The sequence below is a fragment of the Stenella coeruleoalba genome, assembly GCF_951394435.1.
Source record: "Stenella coeruleoalba genome assembly, chromosome: 7".
Taxonomy (NCBI): Eukaryota; Metazoa; Chordata; class Mammalia; order Artiodactyla; family Delphinidae; genus Stenella; species Stenella coeruleoalba.
In genome coordinates, this window is record NC_137153.1 from 122,681,906 (window position 1) to 122,698,029 (window position 16,124).

The 16,124-nt window shown below is 54.3% G+C and overlaps 1 protein-coding gene across 10 annotated transcripts in view; it reads left to right on the forward strand.

The window, feature by feature from the left end:
- Window positions 1–15,767, forward strand: part of EHMT1 (euchromatic histone lysine methyltransferase 1) — a gene marked incomplete at its 5' end in the record, with an annotated part of 148,248 nt that extends 132,481 nt beyond the window's left edge. For 7 of the 10 annotated variants that reach the window (XM_079926325.1, XM_079926321.1, XM_079926322.1 and 4 more), the window contains 4 exons: window positions 1,026–1,112; window positions 1,534–1,612; window positions 12,397–12,572; window positions 12,699–15,754. In XM_079926325.1, the coding sequence (XP_079782451.1) occupies window positions 1,026–1,112; window positions 1,534–1,612; window positions 12,397–12,572; window positions 12,699–12,873 (517 nt within the window). In that variant the 3' untranslated portion in view covers window positions 12,874–15,754. Of the gene's footprint in view, window positions 1–1,025; window positions 1,113–1,533; window positions 1,613–12,396; window positions 12,573–12,698 lie in introns of all 10 variants that reach the window. The other 3 variants (XM_079926326.1, XM_079926327.1, XM_079926328.1) reach the window with 2 other exon arrangements.
- Between the last annotated feature and the right edge of the window lie 357 nt (window positions 15,768–16,124).

A 16,124-nucleotide genomic window follows, 5' to 3' on the forward strand; every position in this document is an offset into this window, starting at 1 on the left:
GTCCACAAACGGGAGCAGCGTGTGTTTAGCGTGTGTGTGTTTGCACGTGGAGGTGGCTTTCTCGGAGCCCTTGGCCTCTGCTGATGTTACAGAGGTTGACGTAAAGAGCGGAAGCCTTCCATGTTTCCTACCCGCTCAGACTTGGGTTCAGGTCAGACGGCCCGAAGGCAAGAGGCAGGCTTGCCAAGAGCTGTGTGGTCCAAGCTCACGAGGTCCTGATCTGGTGTGAACACTCATGTGCTTCCCTCATACCCACGTACCGAGTCTCATGTAAAACATGTTGCCACGTGGTACTCGGGCACTTGGTTCACTGACCACCCAGAGCCAGACCCTGGGGTTCTGGTCATGAAACTTCCCTCCGTGAACATGCTCGAGAGTTGGAAAATCAAAGGTTACGAGGGAGGATTTGTATCCTGTGTAAGTTTATACGGTATTTTGGGGTCTATTAATATCAGTGTAACCTTACAGCACTTGTGACCAGCCCATACTTCTGTGTCCTGGCGTGTGGCAGAAAGGCCTTGGGTGTGAGGACAGACACGCCACTGGACACACAAATGGCTGGCGGGATGCCCTAGCTCTCGGGGCCTGGGAGGGGCCCCGCAGCTGCCCCCAGGGGCCAGCTCAGCCCTGTGGTTGGCACGCTGCCCGAGCTCGCCTGCATTGCAGCCTGGGACCAGCGGGCCTGCTAATAACCCCTTTGGTCCTCGTCACACGTTGGCGATGAGGGCACTGAGGCTCAGGGAGGGCCGGGGGCCGTGTTCCACGCGCTGACCTCAGGCTGGTGTCTGAGGTTCCCCTGCCTCCTGAGGGTGTGAAGGACGCTGTGAGTGGCGCCTTGGTGCAGGGGCGCGGTTGGGGTGGGGTAACTCTAGGTGTCACTGCTGCGTTGCATGCGAAGTTCTAACGCATCTCCGGACATGAAAGTTGTATTTTCTGTGTTTTTTACTGCTGTCACTTGTGTGGTAACATGAGTGTGAGCTGAGTGTGGTGGAACGTGGCCGTGAGTGGCTGATCCTGTTTTCCAGGACGAGGCTGCAGCTCTATCGGACGCAGAACATGGGCTGGGGCGTGCGGTCCCTGCAGGACATCCCGCTGGGCACCTTTGTTTGCGAGTAAGTGAGGGCCCGGTCAGCCCAGGGCTGCTGCTGTCACGGGGGAGGGTGCGACTAGGAGTGCACACTGGCCAGTGGGGGGCCCCACGCTCACCGGGGAGGGGCTGCCTGGGCCTGGCTGTGTGCTCACGCTGCGGGCAGCCCCCGCCCACCTCTGCGTTTCTGCCTGCACTTTCTCACCAGCTCATAACTTATTTCAGAAGATCCATCAGCACTTCATGACGTGTAGGGGATGATCATTTTGGACCCCTGGTCAGATAGAGGGTTTCTGTGTCATCGTTTTCTGGGACCCGGATGAAGTCCCTGTTCAGGCACAGGCAGAATTCTCAGTCATGTGGGCTCTGTCAGGGCCCCTGTGCCCTGCGTCTGGGTCCTGGGGGACATGCGCCTGTCACGTTTTCGTCTGCCTCCGCCTCCGCAGGTATGTCGGGGAGCTCATCTCTGACTCGGAAGCTGACGTGCGTGAGGAAGATTCTTACCTCTTTGACCTTGACAACAAGGTAATGCGTCCTGAGGGGTTGGGCGTAGAGCTGATGGGACTGTGCCACGTGGAGGGGCCTGCTGGCGGGGCCCGGGCTGGTAAGGAGGCTCGCCCGCCAGACTGGCGCTGGGTCCCTGATCCCAGAGGTCCTGAGCTTGCCCAGCGAGCCTCGCGTGAGAGTGTGGGACCTCGGACATGTCCCTCCAGCCTCTGAGCCCCACCTTCCTTCTCAGCAAGGGTGAGGGCCGCCAAGAGGCTCGGGGGCCATGTGCACGGGGGTCGAGCCTTCGAGTGGAGTGAGGGTCACACTTGTGAACAGGGTGGGTGCGTCTCTCTGTGACCCCGGTGCCCTCCCAGGTGTGGGTAGAAGAGCTGGACCCTGGCTTCATCCGCTCCGGGCCCTGGTTCCCAGGGCAGTTTCTGAGCCATCGCAGGCTGCCCTGTCCTGCCTTGTCCTGGCTCCCAGGGTTGCTCCTTAATTCAAAAATTGCTGACTTCAGACCTTCTAAGAACTCGCCGTCGCTGCCAGTGGGAGGGAGTTCAGGTGGAGGCGGGGAAACAAGTACTCTGTTCCCCGCAGCAGCTGCGAGACCCCTGAACAGCCACCTGTAGGTCGGGTGAAGCCAGGCGCTCCCCTTCCCGTGCCTGCCACTCTTGGCTGTGTCTTCAGAGCGCCCTGCTCATCGCCTGACCCCGCGCTGCCCCTGCAGCCACACCCTAAGGGGTCAGCATTTGTGAGACAAGTGTCTGGAAGAGGAGCCTGTGTTCCTGGAGGTTGCAGCCTGGGGCGCGGCTCTAGCCCAGGGCCGTGGGGCCAGGCCTTCCCCATGGCACCGCGGCCATCTGCCCGGCCTGTGCGCGTGTGTGTGGGGGGGGGGGCACTGCAGCCGGGCCGGGTTTCCTGCCCACCTGTGTCTGCTGAGCAGTTTGCCTCTTACTGGTTTGCAGCAGTCCTTTCCATGTTCTGGATCAGTGCTCTTTCCTGACGTTTGACTTGCAGATATCTTCCCTCTGTGGCTTGTTTACTTCCTGACGGTGTCTTTTAATGAACAGAAGTTCTTATTTTTATTGCCCCCCAACTTTGCAGTCTTTTTCTGTATACGGGTGGGTTTCTATAATGCCCAAGACAAGCTTCCCACACCCAGCTCGCAGAGACACACGTTTATATTGTTTCCCAGAGGGTGCTGAGGGGCCAAGCTTTATTGTCTTCCCTGTATTGACATGTGTGTGACTGAGCACCATTTGTTGAAAAGATTGTCCTTTCCCCACCCCTCAGCAGTGCGGATTTTGTCATATATCAGGTGTCTGCGAGACCTTGGATTGGCCTCTGTCTGCCGACTGCCTTGGGCAGCCTGTACTGTATTAGTTATCCTAGGTTACGTCCCCTTACCTTGGGGTTCTTGGGAGTGTCTGCTCTTCTTGGTCTCTCAAAGTTTCCATATAAGTTTTAAAATCAGCTTGACAAGTTCCACAAAACTCCTGTAGGGATTTGATTGCATAGCATTGAACCTGTGAGCCAGATTAGGTCATGGCATCGAACCTGTAAACCTCATTAGGGATCATAGTATTGACCCGTGAACCAGGTTAGGATCAGAGCAATGACCTGTGAACCAGGTTAGGGTCAGAGCATTGACCCATGAATAAGGATAAGGATAGGGTCAGAGCACTGACCTGTGAACCCAGTTAGGGTCAGAGCATTGACAGGTGAACCAGGATAGGGTCAGAGCATTGAACCTGTGAACCCAGTTAGGGTCAGAGCATTGACAGGTGAACCAGGATAGGGTCAGGGCATTGAACCTGTGAACCCAGTTAGGGTCAGAGCATTGACAGGTGAACCAGGATAGGGTCAGGGCATTGAACCTGTGAACCCAGTTACGGTCAGAGGATTGACCCGTGAACCAGATTAGGGTCAGAGCATTGACCTGTGAACCTGTTAGGGTCAGAGCACTGATCTGTAAACCAGGATAGAGTCAGAGCTTTGAACCTGTGAATCCATTTAGGGTCAGAGCACTGACCTGTGAACCAGGATAGGGTCAGAGCATTGACCTGTGAACCCGTTAGGGTCAGAGCATTGACCTGTGAACCAGTTAGGGTCAGAGCACTGACTTGTAAACCAGGATAGGGGCAGAGCTTTGAACCTGTGAATCCAGTTAGGGTCACACCATTGACCTGTGAACCAGTTAGGCTCAGAGCACTGACCTGTGAATCCGGTTAGGGTCATAGCGTTGACCTGTGATGGTTCGCTGGGCCATCTGCTCCTTCCCGTTGGGAGTGGTGACCCGGATAGCCGTGCGGGGCTGTGTGCTGGCCTGCGGGTGGACCCGCTGGTTCTGGGTTTTATGGCCAGGAGTGCACCTGCGGTGGATTTTCAGACTTGACTTCTGTGGATGTGAGTCTTTGTTTCTCTCGGTAAATTCTTGGGGGTGGAATTACTGCCGTCTGGTGAGTGTTCACTTACTGACTTTAGAAGAAACGGCAAACAGTTTCCGGAGGGCTTGTTCCCCCCACACTCGCCAGCAGGAAAGGGCAGCTCAGACACTAATTTTGATGCCCCGTGATGGCAGCATCTTTTTTTTTAAATAATTTTTATTGGAGTATAGTTGCTTTACCATGTTGTGTTTCTGCTGTACAGCAAAGTGAATCAGCTGTACGTATACATATATCCCCTTTTTTTTGGATTTCCTTCCCAGTTAGGTCACCACAGAGCACTGAGTAGAGCTCCCTGTGCTATACAGTAGGTTCTCATTAGTTATCTATCTTATACACAGTAGTGTATATATGTCAATCCCAATCTCCCAGTTCATCCCACCCTCCCTTCCCCCCCTTGGGGTCCATATGTTTGTTCTCTACATCTGTGTCTCTATTTCTGCTTTGCAAATAAGTTCATCTGTACCATTTTTCTAGATTCCACATATAAGCAGTATTATATGATATGTTTTTCTGACTTACTTCACTCTGTGTGAGTCTTTGGGTCCACCCACATCTCTGCAAATGACACTATTTCGTTCCTTTTTATGGCTGAGTAATATTCCACTGTATGCACCACATCTTCATTATATGGCAGTGTCTTTTCACAGCTTAGTGGCTTCCTTACATCTTCGTTCGTGGAGAAGTTTTAAAAATTTATTGTGGGTTGTTCCGTCGGGCCGCTTGTCCTAAGAGCTCTTCACAAGCCCTGAATGGTACCCTTTGTCCAACGTGTGTTGTGAGTATTTCCCTCCTGCCTTTCCTTCCTCTTCACAGAACAGAAAACGTTTTTAATGGTTTAGTGCTTTATGTGTCCTAAGAAATCTTTGCTGCAAGGTTGTGAAGATTTTCCCTTTTCTCTAGAATTTTTGTATTTTAGCAAAATTACATTTAGATCTATGATCTGTTTCAAGAACTTTTGTATATGGTTTGTTTTTTTCGCTTAACATATTTTTTTTGGTGAGATCACTTAAGTTCTATTCTCTTAGCAAATTTCGGCTGTACAAAACAGTGTCATCAACTGTAGTCACCATGTTATACATTTGATCCTCAGACCTTTTTCATTTTATAAATTTACTGTCTCCCTGTTTCCCCCACTCCTCACCCCCTGGCAACCCCTATTCTACTCGGTTTCCATGAAAGTTTGCCTTAAAAAAAAAAAAGTAAGAGGCCACATAAAGTGACACCATGCCGTCTTTGTCATTTGCTGGCTTATCTCAGATGATGCCCTTGAGGTTCATCCATATTGTCCCAAATGGCAGGATTGCCTTTTTTTTAAGGCTGCATAGTATTCCACTGTATGTGTGTGCCACATTTCCTTATCCATTAATGGACACTTGGTTATTTCCATATCTTGGCTGCTGTGAATAATGCTGCAGTGGACATGGGGGAGCAGATATCTCTTCAAGGTTGTGGTTTTGTTTCCTTCGTAAATGTCCTGGAGTGGGATCGCTGGATCACACGGTAGTTCTGTTTTCACCTTCTTGAGGAAGCTTCATCCACACTGTTGTCCACAGTGGCCGCACCGATTTACCTCCCCCCCGCAGGGCACCGAGGGCTCCCTTTTCTCCACACCCTCGCCAGTGCTTCTTGTCTTTTTGATGACGTCATTCTGACAGGTGTGAGGTGATTAATCATTGTGGTTTTGATGTGCATTTCTCTGGTGATTAGTGATGTGGAGCATCTTTTCATGTACCTGTTGGCCATCTGTGTGTCTTCTTTGGAAAGATGATTATTCAGTTCCTCTGCCCATTTTTTAAATTGGCTTTTTTTTTTTTGCTACTGAGTTGTGTGAGTTCTTTATATATTTTGGATAATAAGCCCTTATCAGACACATGGTTTGCAAATATTTTCTCCCATCCGGTAGCTGCCTTTTTCTTTCCTTTTTGCCGCACGTCTCGGCTTACAGGAGCTTAGTTCCCCGACCAGGGAGTGAACCTGGGCCTATGGCAGTGAAAGCGCTGAGTCCTAACCCGTGGACCACCAGGGAACACCTGGTACCTGCTTTTTCATTTTGTTGATGGTTTCCTTTGCTGTGCAGAAGCTTTTTAGTTCAGTGTAGTCCACTTGTTTACTTTTGCTTTTGGTGTCAAATCCAAAACATCATTCAAGACCAATAGCAAGGGCTTCCCGCCTCTGTTTCTTCTAGAAGTCTCACGGTTTCAGGTCTCACGTTTTGCATTGATTTTTGTTTTTGGTGTAAGATAGGGGTTGAGGTTCCCTTTTGTCCATGTGAATGTAAAGTCTCTACTTGCACTATTGAAAGTAGGTCTGTCTGGACTATGTTTTCTTCCTTTGATTTATTTGCCAATCCGTAACCTACATCACACTGTCCCGATCACAGGCACACCTCGGAGATGCTGCGGGTTCAGTTCCAGACCAGCAACATAGTGAATATTACAGTAGAGCGTATTACAGTACACACTTTTTTTTTTTTTTTGGTCCCAGTGCATCTAAAAGTCATGTTTATACTATAGGCTATTAAGTGTACAATAGCATTATCTTATAAAAATGATGTATATACCTTAATCAAAAGATGCTTTATTGCTAAAAAATGCTAACCATCATCTGAGCCTTCAGCGGGTCATAGTAGTAACATCAAAGGTCACTGACCACAGATACCGTAACAAATACAGTAGTACTGAAAACGTTTAAAATACTACGAGAATTACCAGAATGTGACGGAGACAGGAAGTAAGCAGATACTGTTGGAAGAATGGAGCCCGCAGACGCACTGGATGCGGTGTCTGCAAAGTTCAGCAAACCAAGGTGCGCCGGTACGGCTGTGAGACTAAACCCTGAAACCGGGTCGCGTTGTGCTCAGACCCTGTTTCCTCCAAAAGCCGTTTCACCTTTTCTGTGTCCTTTGCATTTCCCTGTAGATTCTGGAATCAGGGCATCAGTACAGGAAGCCGCGGCCGGAGCCCTGCTGGGGTTGCCTCCCGTTTGTTGCTGAGTTTAGGGCGTCGGCGTCTGCACAGCGTTAGGTCTCCCGGTCCCTGGTGTTGCGTCCAGGTGTCCGCAGAGCTTGCGGGCTCTCAGGGTGTAGATCTTACCCATGTTCCCTTAAGTTTATTCCCAAGTATTCCATACTCTTATGCTTTCGTAAACAGTGTTGCTGTTTACTTCGTTGTCTGATTGTTGCTAGGATATGGAAATACTTGGTTTTTTGTATATCGACCTTGCTAAATCCACTTGTTAATTCCAGTAGCTTTTTTGACGATTCTCTAGGATTTTCTGTATGCATAACTGTGTCGTGTGTGAGTAAAGACAGCTCTACTTCTTCCTTGCCCTTCTAAGTCTGTGCTGAGAGCCTGGCTGGGGTCTCAGCAGTGGGAGGGGACATCCTTGCCTGTCTCTGTCGAGGGAAAAGCATTCATTCTTTGAACACTAAGTGTGATGTGAGCTGTGAGCTTTTTGTAGATGCCCTCGTAGAAGTGTTCTGGTGCTGACTTGTTTACTGAGGCCTAATTTATATGCAGGAAATTCACCCATTTATGTGTCCAGCTCTGTTGGTTTTGACAGGCGTCTCCTTGTTCCTGCCCCATCAGTGATCTCAGGGTCCTCTGCTCAGGGTCACCCAGGCCATCCAGGCGTGGTCCGGCTGCGTCTTTTCTGGACCTTGGACCTCGGAGTCCTCGGGCTCACATGCTGGTTGTCAGAACGCAAGTTCTTGGCTGCAGGACTGAGGTCCAGCCGGGGCTCTGTCTGCTCCCAGGGGCCCCAAGCACACAGCCCCCTTCTTGAAGGCCAGCAGGAGAACCATGCACGGTGTGATGTGATCGCGGGAGTGGCTTTCGTGAGAAGCGAGTCACAGGTTGCCCAGGGGGTGGGGTTCTGTGAGCGAGCGAGGCTGGGGTGAGCACCACTGCACCGAGATTTGCAGACCAGCTCTCGGGGACACCCGGCCCCTCTGTCCCTGCCGTTTGCCGTTTCCAGAATGTCGTACGGGTGGATTCCCACGGCACATGGCCTCTGGGTCTGGCCCTCTCCCCGGTGGAGGGAGCCTCTGGGGGCTCGTCTGCGGTGTCACGTGTGTGTGTTGGTTGGGTCGTCGCTGCTCCGTCGTGTGGATCCCCTCGGGCTGCTCCTCCATCCACCGCAGACGCACTTGGGCTGTTGCCGGGTGGTGGCGGTTAGCGCAGCTTTTGAGAGCATTCATGTCAGGCTTTGGGTGGCTGTGTCCTTATCCCCTGGGGCCGCGTGGCGGCGACTGGCAGCTTCATGGGAGGCTCGGCCGTGTCCCTGGCACACGTGTCCCAAGCATCTGGAGAGTCCTGGCAGGAGGGCAGGTCCAGTGCTGGCTGCTCCTTTGTGGTGGGGAGCAGGGTCCTGGTGTTGGACCATTTCAGTGCTCTTGTAAATGGCATTTTTTCCCCGATTTAGTTGCTTGATACATAGAAATAGTTACTTTTTTCCAACTAACTTTTTTTTTTTTTTTTTGCTGTACGCGGGCCTCTCACTGTTGTGGCCTGTCCCATTGCGGAGCACAGGCTCTGGACACGCAGGCTCAGCGGCCATGGCTCACGGGCCCAGCCACTCCACGGCATGTGGGATCTTCCCGGACCGGGGCACAAACCTGTGTCCCCTGCATCGGCAGGCGGACTCTCAACCACTGCACCACCAGAGAAGCCCCCAACTAACTTTTAACTCTGTGACCTGTTAAACTCACTGACTAGATGTAGCATTTATTTGTGAGTTCTCTTCTCAGTGGACACGATCGTGTCATCAGCACACGGTCCCCTCCCGGCCGGGCCGCTGTGCCTGCCTTGGTGGAGAAAAGCTTCCAGAACCCAGGCTCCCACGGGCGCTGGTGCTCAGAGCTCTGTCCCTAGTCCACCAAGAGTGACCTGGATTGACGTTAGGCTGTGTTCAGTGTTTTTCTGCATCTGCTGAAATGCCCCTACAATCTCTCTTGTACTTACTGTAGTAACATGGTGGATAATCTGATTTTATGGGCCATTGTTGGGCCATCATTACTGGTTTGTAATCTCACGCCTGCTTCAGCACGGGGCGTTGTGCTGCCGGTGGTCGGCCTGCACTGGCCCGTAGGCTGGCCTGCACGTGTCCCCAGAGCCTGCCCCCGACCATCTGGCACCGCTAGCATCTGTGCCTGTGGGTCTGTGTCTAGTGTCTGGGGGTTTCCTGCTTATTTTCATTCTGTTTGCCCATTGCCCCTTGTTCCTGATGAGTTTTTGTTTGGGTTCCAAACTCTGTATTTGCAAACCTGCCTGAAGAAATGCATTGAGGCTTCAGAGCCCTCATCTGGAATCACTCGGTCCATTTGTGGGAACGAGGGTGGTTCGGGGCTGAGCTGCAGACGCCAGCCTCTCCGAGTCTAGCCCAGCCTCCCCTGCAGTGACCCTCGCCCTGGGGTGCAGCCCTCAGGGTCCCACCTGTAGCAAGGAAGGTTCGCAGGGCCCTAGCCCCCCGGCCTCATGCCCGCTGTGCAGCACAGCTAGGAACGCCAGCCGCTGAGCTCGACCCCCGTGGAGGAGCCTTCCCGGAGCGTCCGCTCCTTCACGAGGCGTTTTCTTTGTTGCTTTTTCTGAAATGTTCTGTCAGGCTGTCTCGAGTCTCCGCAGACCGGGCAGCTTGCCTGACCACAGGTCGGCGCTCTGATTCTCACCGACATCCTTTGACAGATGGGGCATGTGGGGACGCTGTCCAGGGAGGGGCGGAGGGGGCGTTCCTGGGGGCCCCAAGGGGGCCCCACACAGGCCTCTCCATGTTCCCCGCTTACCTGTCTGGGAGGAGCTTTCTGTCTCCAGACTGCTCTGGCTGGTGCTTCTGTAAAAACACTGCAGATTCCAAGCCCATTTCTTAATTATCAGATTCTAAGACGTGGAGTTACCCTGTCTGATTGCTGTGCTTGTTTCTCAGCTCCTCCCCTGAGCCGCTCCTGGACCCCTGCCAGCCCCTGGCCCCCATAGGGACATCTCTCCAATGGCCACCCTCTCTCCTCCCGTTGCTGCGACCGCTGCCTTTGACCCCTGGCCTTTCCGTCTCTTCAGCCCCGCACACCGGGCTGTGCCCCTGGGAGGGTCCTGGCAACCCGAGTGCCGCTGACTCTGGGCCCTCAGCCCCGGCCCCCAGCTGTGTGGGTCTCCTGCTTGCTCTGGTCCACTCCTCCTGGGCCCGAGCAGGTAGCCCTCTTCAGTCTTACCCCATGGGTCTTTCGTTCTGGGCACGTAAAAAGCCACGGATGCAGCACGTCCCCCGGCCGTTCCAGCTCAGGCCTGTGTGTCCCCGAGTGTTGGCATGTCAGAGTGCCCATACCCACTGGGCCATCTGCCCGTGCCTCGCTCCCCCACCCACCATTTGAGGCATCAGGAAACTTTCCGGTTCTGCCTTCCAGGTATTTCCTGGGTCTGATCACCTGTCCTCATGCTGCTGAGTCTGTCCCTCTCCTTGCTGTTCTGAAACCTTCCAAACACCTGCTCTGTCCCCATCTCCTCCCGCTTCAAGCCTCTTCTCGAGTCCCCTGGTTAACCCGGGTGCCCTCACGCCCTCAGCCTCTCAGAGTCACGATGTGGGTGGCTCGTGTGGGCGTGGGGCTCCCTCCCCACAGTATTTTTGCCTCAGAACCAGGTGTGGGTGGTTTCTGGATCAGAGAAGCTTTAAAAAGGCAGCACATACATCTGAAAGGACACATCTTAAAGACCGAGAAAGGCTGCTTGTCGCAGGAGGGACGCAGGGTCCTCATAGAGGGGAATGGTCAGGTCTTCAGGATGGGTGGCCCCCGCTTGGTGCAGGCCGGTGACCAAGGGCTCAGGACATAACTCCTGGGAAGTGTGGGCAGCATGGCGGGGGCCCAGGGCCAGGGGCCAGTGGGCAGAACCCCCTCTTGTCCCCCAGGAAGCCTTGGTGTCCCTGGGGGGCCACCTGTGGGTCCTGCAGGCTCTGGGCGGGGTCTCCGTGCAGGACCCTTACAGGGACTCCCCTTAGGGACCCAGGGGGGAGGGGCTGTCTGGGCCGCCTCGCGCCCCTGGGTGGTAGAGGCGGTGTCCGCAGGGCCCTTCGCTGCTTGGGGTCCAGCCCCGGGCCTCCTTCCTTCGTCACACGGGCACCTGCTTCTCACCCACCCCTTTCGGCTGCTCCTTTAGTCTCTTGTTCAGCTCAGGAAAAAAGAAAAGAGAAAAAGTGAAAACATGTTTCACTTCCTCCAAGGATTTCTTACTCTTGTCTTTATGGATAAAGACACAGAAAGGGGGAGAAAATCAGTATAGTTGAGGCTCTTCCCTGGCCCCTGGCCCCCTGGCCGCTGGCGTGAGGGTCAGACCGCAGTGGCCGACGGCATGGTGGTGCTCCGGGGGGTCTGCTTGCTGCTCGCTCAGGGGTTCGGTTCTGGGTGGGTGTCCTCGCCGTGTGGCCCCTCTGACTTTGGGTCGATCTTGTGCTCTGGATCCTTCCAGAGAAAACTCTTTCCCACGGCTCGGATGGTTAGACCAGGCCCCTTTCTCACGGTCAGCTCAGCCCCTTCTGCCCTGTGTTGTTACCGCGGCAGCAATGCCAGAGGCATGGTTGGGACCCCGGTCCCGGGGCTCCTCTCTGTCCTGAAGGGTCTGTGGTTTTCTGAGTCCCCTCGTGAGCGACCTGGCAGCTTCCCTCCCGCTGTCCCACTGCCCCTCAGCCCCTCAGCTCCCAAGCGACTCTGCCCCGCTGCCCCTCTGCCCCTTTGCCCCCTGCCTCTCTGCCCCCCGTCCCTCTGCCCCTCTGTCCCTCTACACCTCTGCTCCTCTGTCCCTCTACCCCTCTACTCCTCTGCCCCTCTACTCCTCTGCCCCTCTGCCCCTCTGTCACTCTGCCTCCCGTCCCTCTGTCTCCTGTCCCTCTGCTCCTCTGCTCCCCTGTCCCTCTGCCCTCCGTCCCTCTGTCTCTCCGCCCCCCTGTCCCTCTGCCCCCCGTCCCCGTGTCCCTCTGCCCCTCTGCCCCCCGTCCCTCTGCCCCTCTGCCCCCCGTCCCTCTGTTCCCCTTTCCCGTCTGTCCTCCTGCCCAGTGCCCCCTGCATCTCCCACTCCTGCTAAGTTGTATCCCTGCTTCTCCATCACCAGGTCCCTGGGGAGTTGTGCTGCCCAGTGGTCCTTACAGGACCATGTGGCCCCTTAGCCACCCCACGTGGTTCCCATAATGCTGTCCTCCTCTGTCCTGGTGCTGACAGCATCAGAGCGTCGGATGGGACGGTGCCAGCCACATAGATTATCCATGTTTGTGCTCGTTTTCACCCCTGGAGTTGAAGCCCCAGGAGGGAGGGGGAGGAGAGGGTGGCGTCCGCTGCGTGGCAGTGGCGGTGCCCACGCCTGCCCTCCTGGGACGCTCAGTGCGTGTCTCCCCCAGGATGGAGAGCTGTACTGCATCGATGCGCGTTTCTATGGCAACGTCAGCCGCTTCATCAACCACCACTGCGAGCCCAACCTGGTGCCTGTGCGCGTCTTCATGTCCCACCAGGACCTGCGCTTCCCCAGGATCGCCTTCTTCAGCACCCGCCTGATCGAGGCCGGGGAGCAGCTGGGGTAGGTGCCCGCCAGGCGCACGCGCTACCTGCCCCAGACTGGACGGCTCGGGCGGGGCTCGGTGGGCCCGGCTCCCGGGAGGTGCTGGTGGGCCCGGACCCCCGCCCAGCTCTGTTCTCCCCCCAGGTTTGACTACGGGGAGCGCTTCTGGGACATCAAAGGCAAGCTGTTCAGCTGCCGCTGTGGCTCCCCCAAGTGCCGGCACTCCAGCGCCGCCCTGGCCCAGCGGCAGGCCGGCGCCCAGGCCGCCCAGGAGGACGGGCTGCCCGACACCAGCTCCTCCCCCGCCGACCCGCTATGAGAGAGAGCCACGGCCTGGGCGCCCAAGCGGATGCCGTTCACGCTGCGGTTCGGGGAGAAAAGGAGAAGCGCACACGACGACGTCTGAGGTCCCAGCCTGGTGCTGGCGGGGCTGGGCTGCGCGGTGGGCGCTCTGGGACTCTGCACTGGTGTCGCCCGTGAGTTTCTGATGGTGATTTTGTCGTTTCCACGTTTCTCGTTTCCCCTCTGCTCTCCGTCGTTCCTGTCCCACCGCTGGGCTTGTGGGCAGTGTCCTGTCGACCCAGACCCCTCCGTGTGGCCCCGCCAAAGCCACCGTCACCCACCCGCAGCCCGAGGGGCTGGTGCCGGCTCCTGGGGCCGCGCAGACCCTGTCCCCACCGCTCCTGAGAGGTCAGGGCCGAGCTGCCACTGACCTTGGAGAAAACGTGGGTTTGCTTTTTAAAGAAATCCTATATCTAGTCCTATATACCAGACCTCTAACGTGTTTCTTTTCGAGGAAGCGGTCTGGGGGTGCAGGAGGGCCACGGCCCACGGAGGACCCACACCTGTCCTGCGAGTGCCGTGAGGCCGGTACCTTCTGTTGATTTCTAAGCCACACGCTCTGATGATGAATAAACTGATTTATTTTCTACCATTATTGGACATTAGGACAAACAAAAAATAAAAAACAGAAAACACAGACAACGGTGCTGATTCTGGTGTGGTTTCTACTCACCATGTGAAAATAAACTATCAACTGTATAAAGAGAACAAAGTGATTTTAGAATAAAATGCAGGAGAAAACTTTTTTTAATATGTTAGTCTTGTAGTGTGAATAAATTTGCCATCACCTTTTGTGTGATGGCCTGCCAGGTCATATACTTTTTTTTGGCATATACTTTTTTAAATACTGTAATTAGTGCAGTAACAGTGGGTTTTTTTGTGCGACTCTTCTAAAACATTCATAATGCAGTCATGTTTATTTTTTCTGTTGAAATGTTTTTGACAAGTTCTAAGAGCAGTCTTTTGGCTCAGACCATTTCTTGTTCTGTTTTCAATGAAATCAATAAAAAAAAAAAAAAGAAGTACTTTAAATGAGGTTTCATCATGGTATCATGTTTCAACTGGTTTCTGCAAAATACCCGTGTTTCCCTTGGGGTGCGGTGCTCGTGGGGTCCCACACGGCCCCGGGGACCAGTGGGCAGGCCCAGCCCTGTGCCGAGTCTGAGAAGGTGGACCTGACACCCCCACTCGTCCCTGCGGAGAGGACGCGGCCCGCCCCTCCCCAGGCAGCCTGTGCGTGCGTGTGCCTGTGCGTGTGCGTGGGGGGCACGTCTGTGTGTGCCAAGCTCTCTGGAGGCTGACGGAGGTCTGGAATCAGATCTGTGTCTGGACGTGGTAAGGCTGGGCCCTCTCCTCCTGCCGGAACCTCCAGTCCCAAAACTCGTCGGGAGCCTCCGAACGCAAGAAGCAGCTTGAATGCTCTATTTTTTATACACAGACGTCATTCAGTTAGACACTTTCAGACATTTATCCAGAACCTGCATTTTGCAAACAGCGCAAACAGGGTGCCTTCCCTGTGGACGTGGATAAGGCCCGATGTGCGGAGCCAGGAGCCTGAGCTGTGACTGGTCCGCCCGAAGAGCCCTTTCTGCCCGGAGGACTTGGGCTGGGTCCTCAGGGCTCACTGCCTTTCTCTTCTGAGGGCAACAGGACCACAGGAGGGGCTGTGCTGGCGGGGAGGGCCCACCTGCAGCTGGTTTTCAGGCCCTGAGACCCGCCAGCCCTGTGTGCCTTCCCCCAGCCCAGCCCTCGGGCTCCAAGCCCAGGGGACTGCAGCGGACGAAGGTCCCTGTGTGTTGGCGGTCCACCTGTTATGTGCTGGGCCAGTGCTGGTGTCCAAACAACTGTCTGTTGAACCAAGACAGTCTGGTTGCAAACCTTTAGGGTGCTGGGGAGGTCTGTGGGGTGAGGGCCCCCACGAGGTGCCGTCTCGGCAGTGGGTGCTGGGCTGCTTCCTTTGTCAGCCTGTCCTGGGGGCTGTGTGGTGCTCCCCCACCAATCCTGCTGGCAGGTCTGGGGGATGGGCCTGGGTCTCTGTTCCATGGGACGCTGACTGCAGGTATGAGGCTCTGAAGGGCTGGCCGGTGGGTGGGAGGCAGGCCAGGGGACTCCCACGGTGGCGGAGCACACGTGGCTGGAGCGTGAGGGTCTCACCCGGCTGTACTTACTCCTCAAAGGCAAACCTGTCACCGCCTCCCGCCTGCCTGGGGGTGTCCCCCGCCCTGCCAACTTTGGACAGTGGGCCACTCCCACCCACTCTTCCTGACAGCTGCATCCGTTTCCACGGGGCCGGAAAGAATTCTGAGCGTCATCTTTTTCTACTTGTGCAATTACCCTCTTAGAGAAGAGACCAAAGGGCACTGCAGAGTCACATTTTGGAATCTGTCGCCAAAACCCCATTCCTAAGACGTGCGCTGATTTCTGCCTCCTCGAAGAGGGTGAATTTCCCCACGTCCAGCACTGAGCACTGTCGGACTTCTTTTTCTAATGTCTAGAGGAAAAATGATCAGTGTGCTACTTCACACTTGTTTGGTTACTGATAAACGCGAATGTCTGTCTTATTTATTACGGGTGGGGCTTTCCTCCTGTGTGAATTGCCTTGTAAAATTTTACTGTGTTGTTTATATTTCTCTTATTGATTTGTATGGGCTCTTCATATATTGTAGCCTTTTACCCATGCTGAACCTAAATTTTTATGTGGTAAAATCTGTCTTGTGATTTCTGATTTTGTACTGTATTTAGAAAGACCTCCACCTCCAAATTATAAAAATATTCTCCAGTACAATTTCCTAGTATTTTATTTGCAAGTTTAGCTCTTGAATCCAGGTGGAATTTATTTGGTATATAGTTTAAAACAATAAATATAAGATTTTTAAATTGAGGAATAATTTATATACCGTGAGATGCATGGCTCTTTTGCGTACAACTCAGTAAGTCTTGACCAGTGCCGTTGCCTGTGTAACCCATTCCTTATCGAGACACAGACTCTTCCCATCCCCCGGGAAATCTCTTCCCCTCCTTCCGAGCTGGTCCCTGCCTCCGAGACGCATTCATTCCGTGTTCTATACCTCATGTATGCGGGACATGTAGGTTACTCTTTCTGTCCAGCATCTCTTGCTTAGCTGTGTTTTGGTTCACATTTCATAAAGCACTGGTTCATGCATCCTTTCTATTGCTGAGGAGCATTCCACAGTAGGAATGTACCAAATTTGTTTATCCATTCTCCTG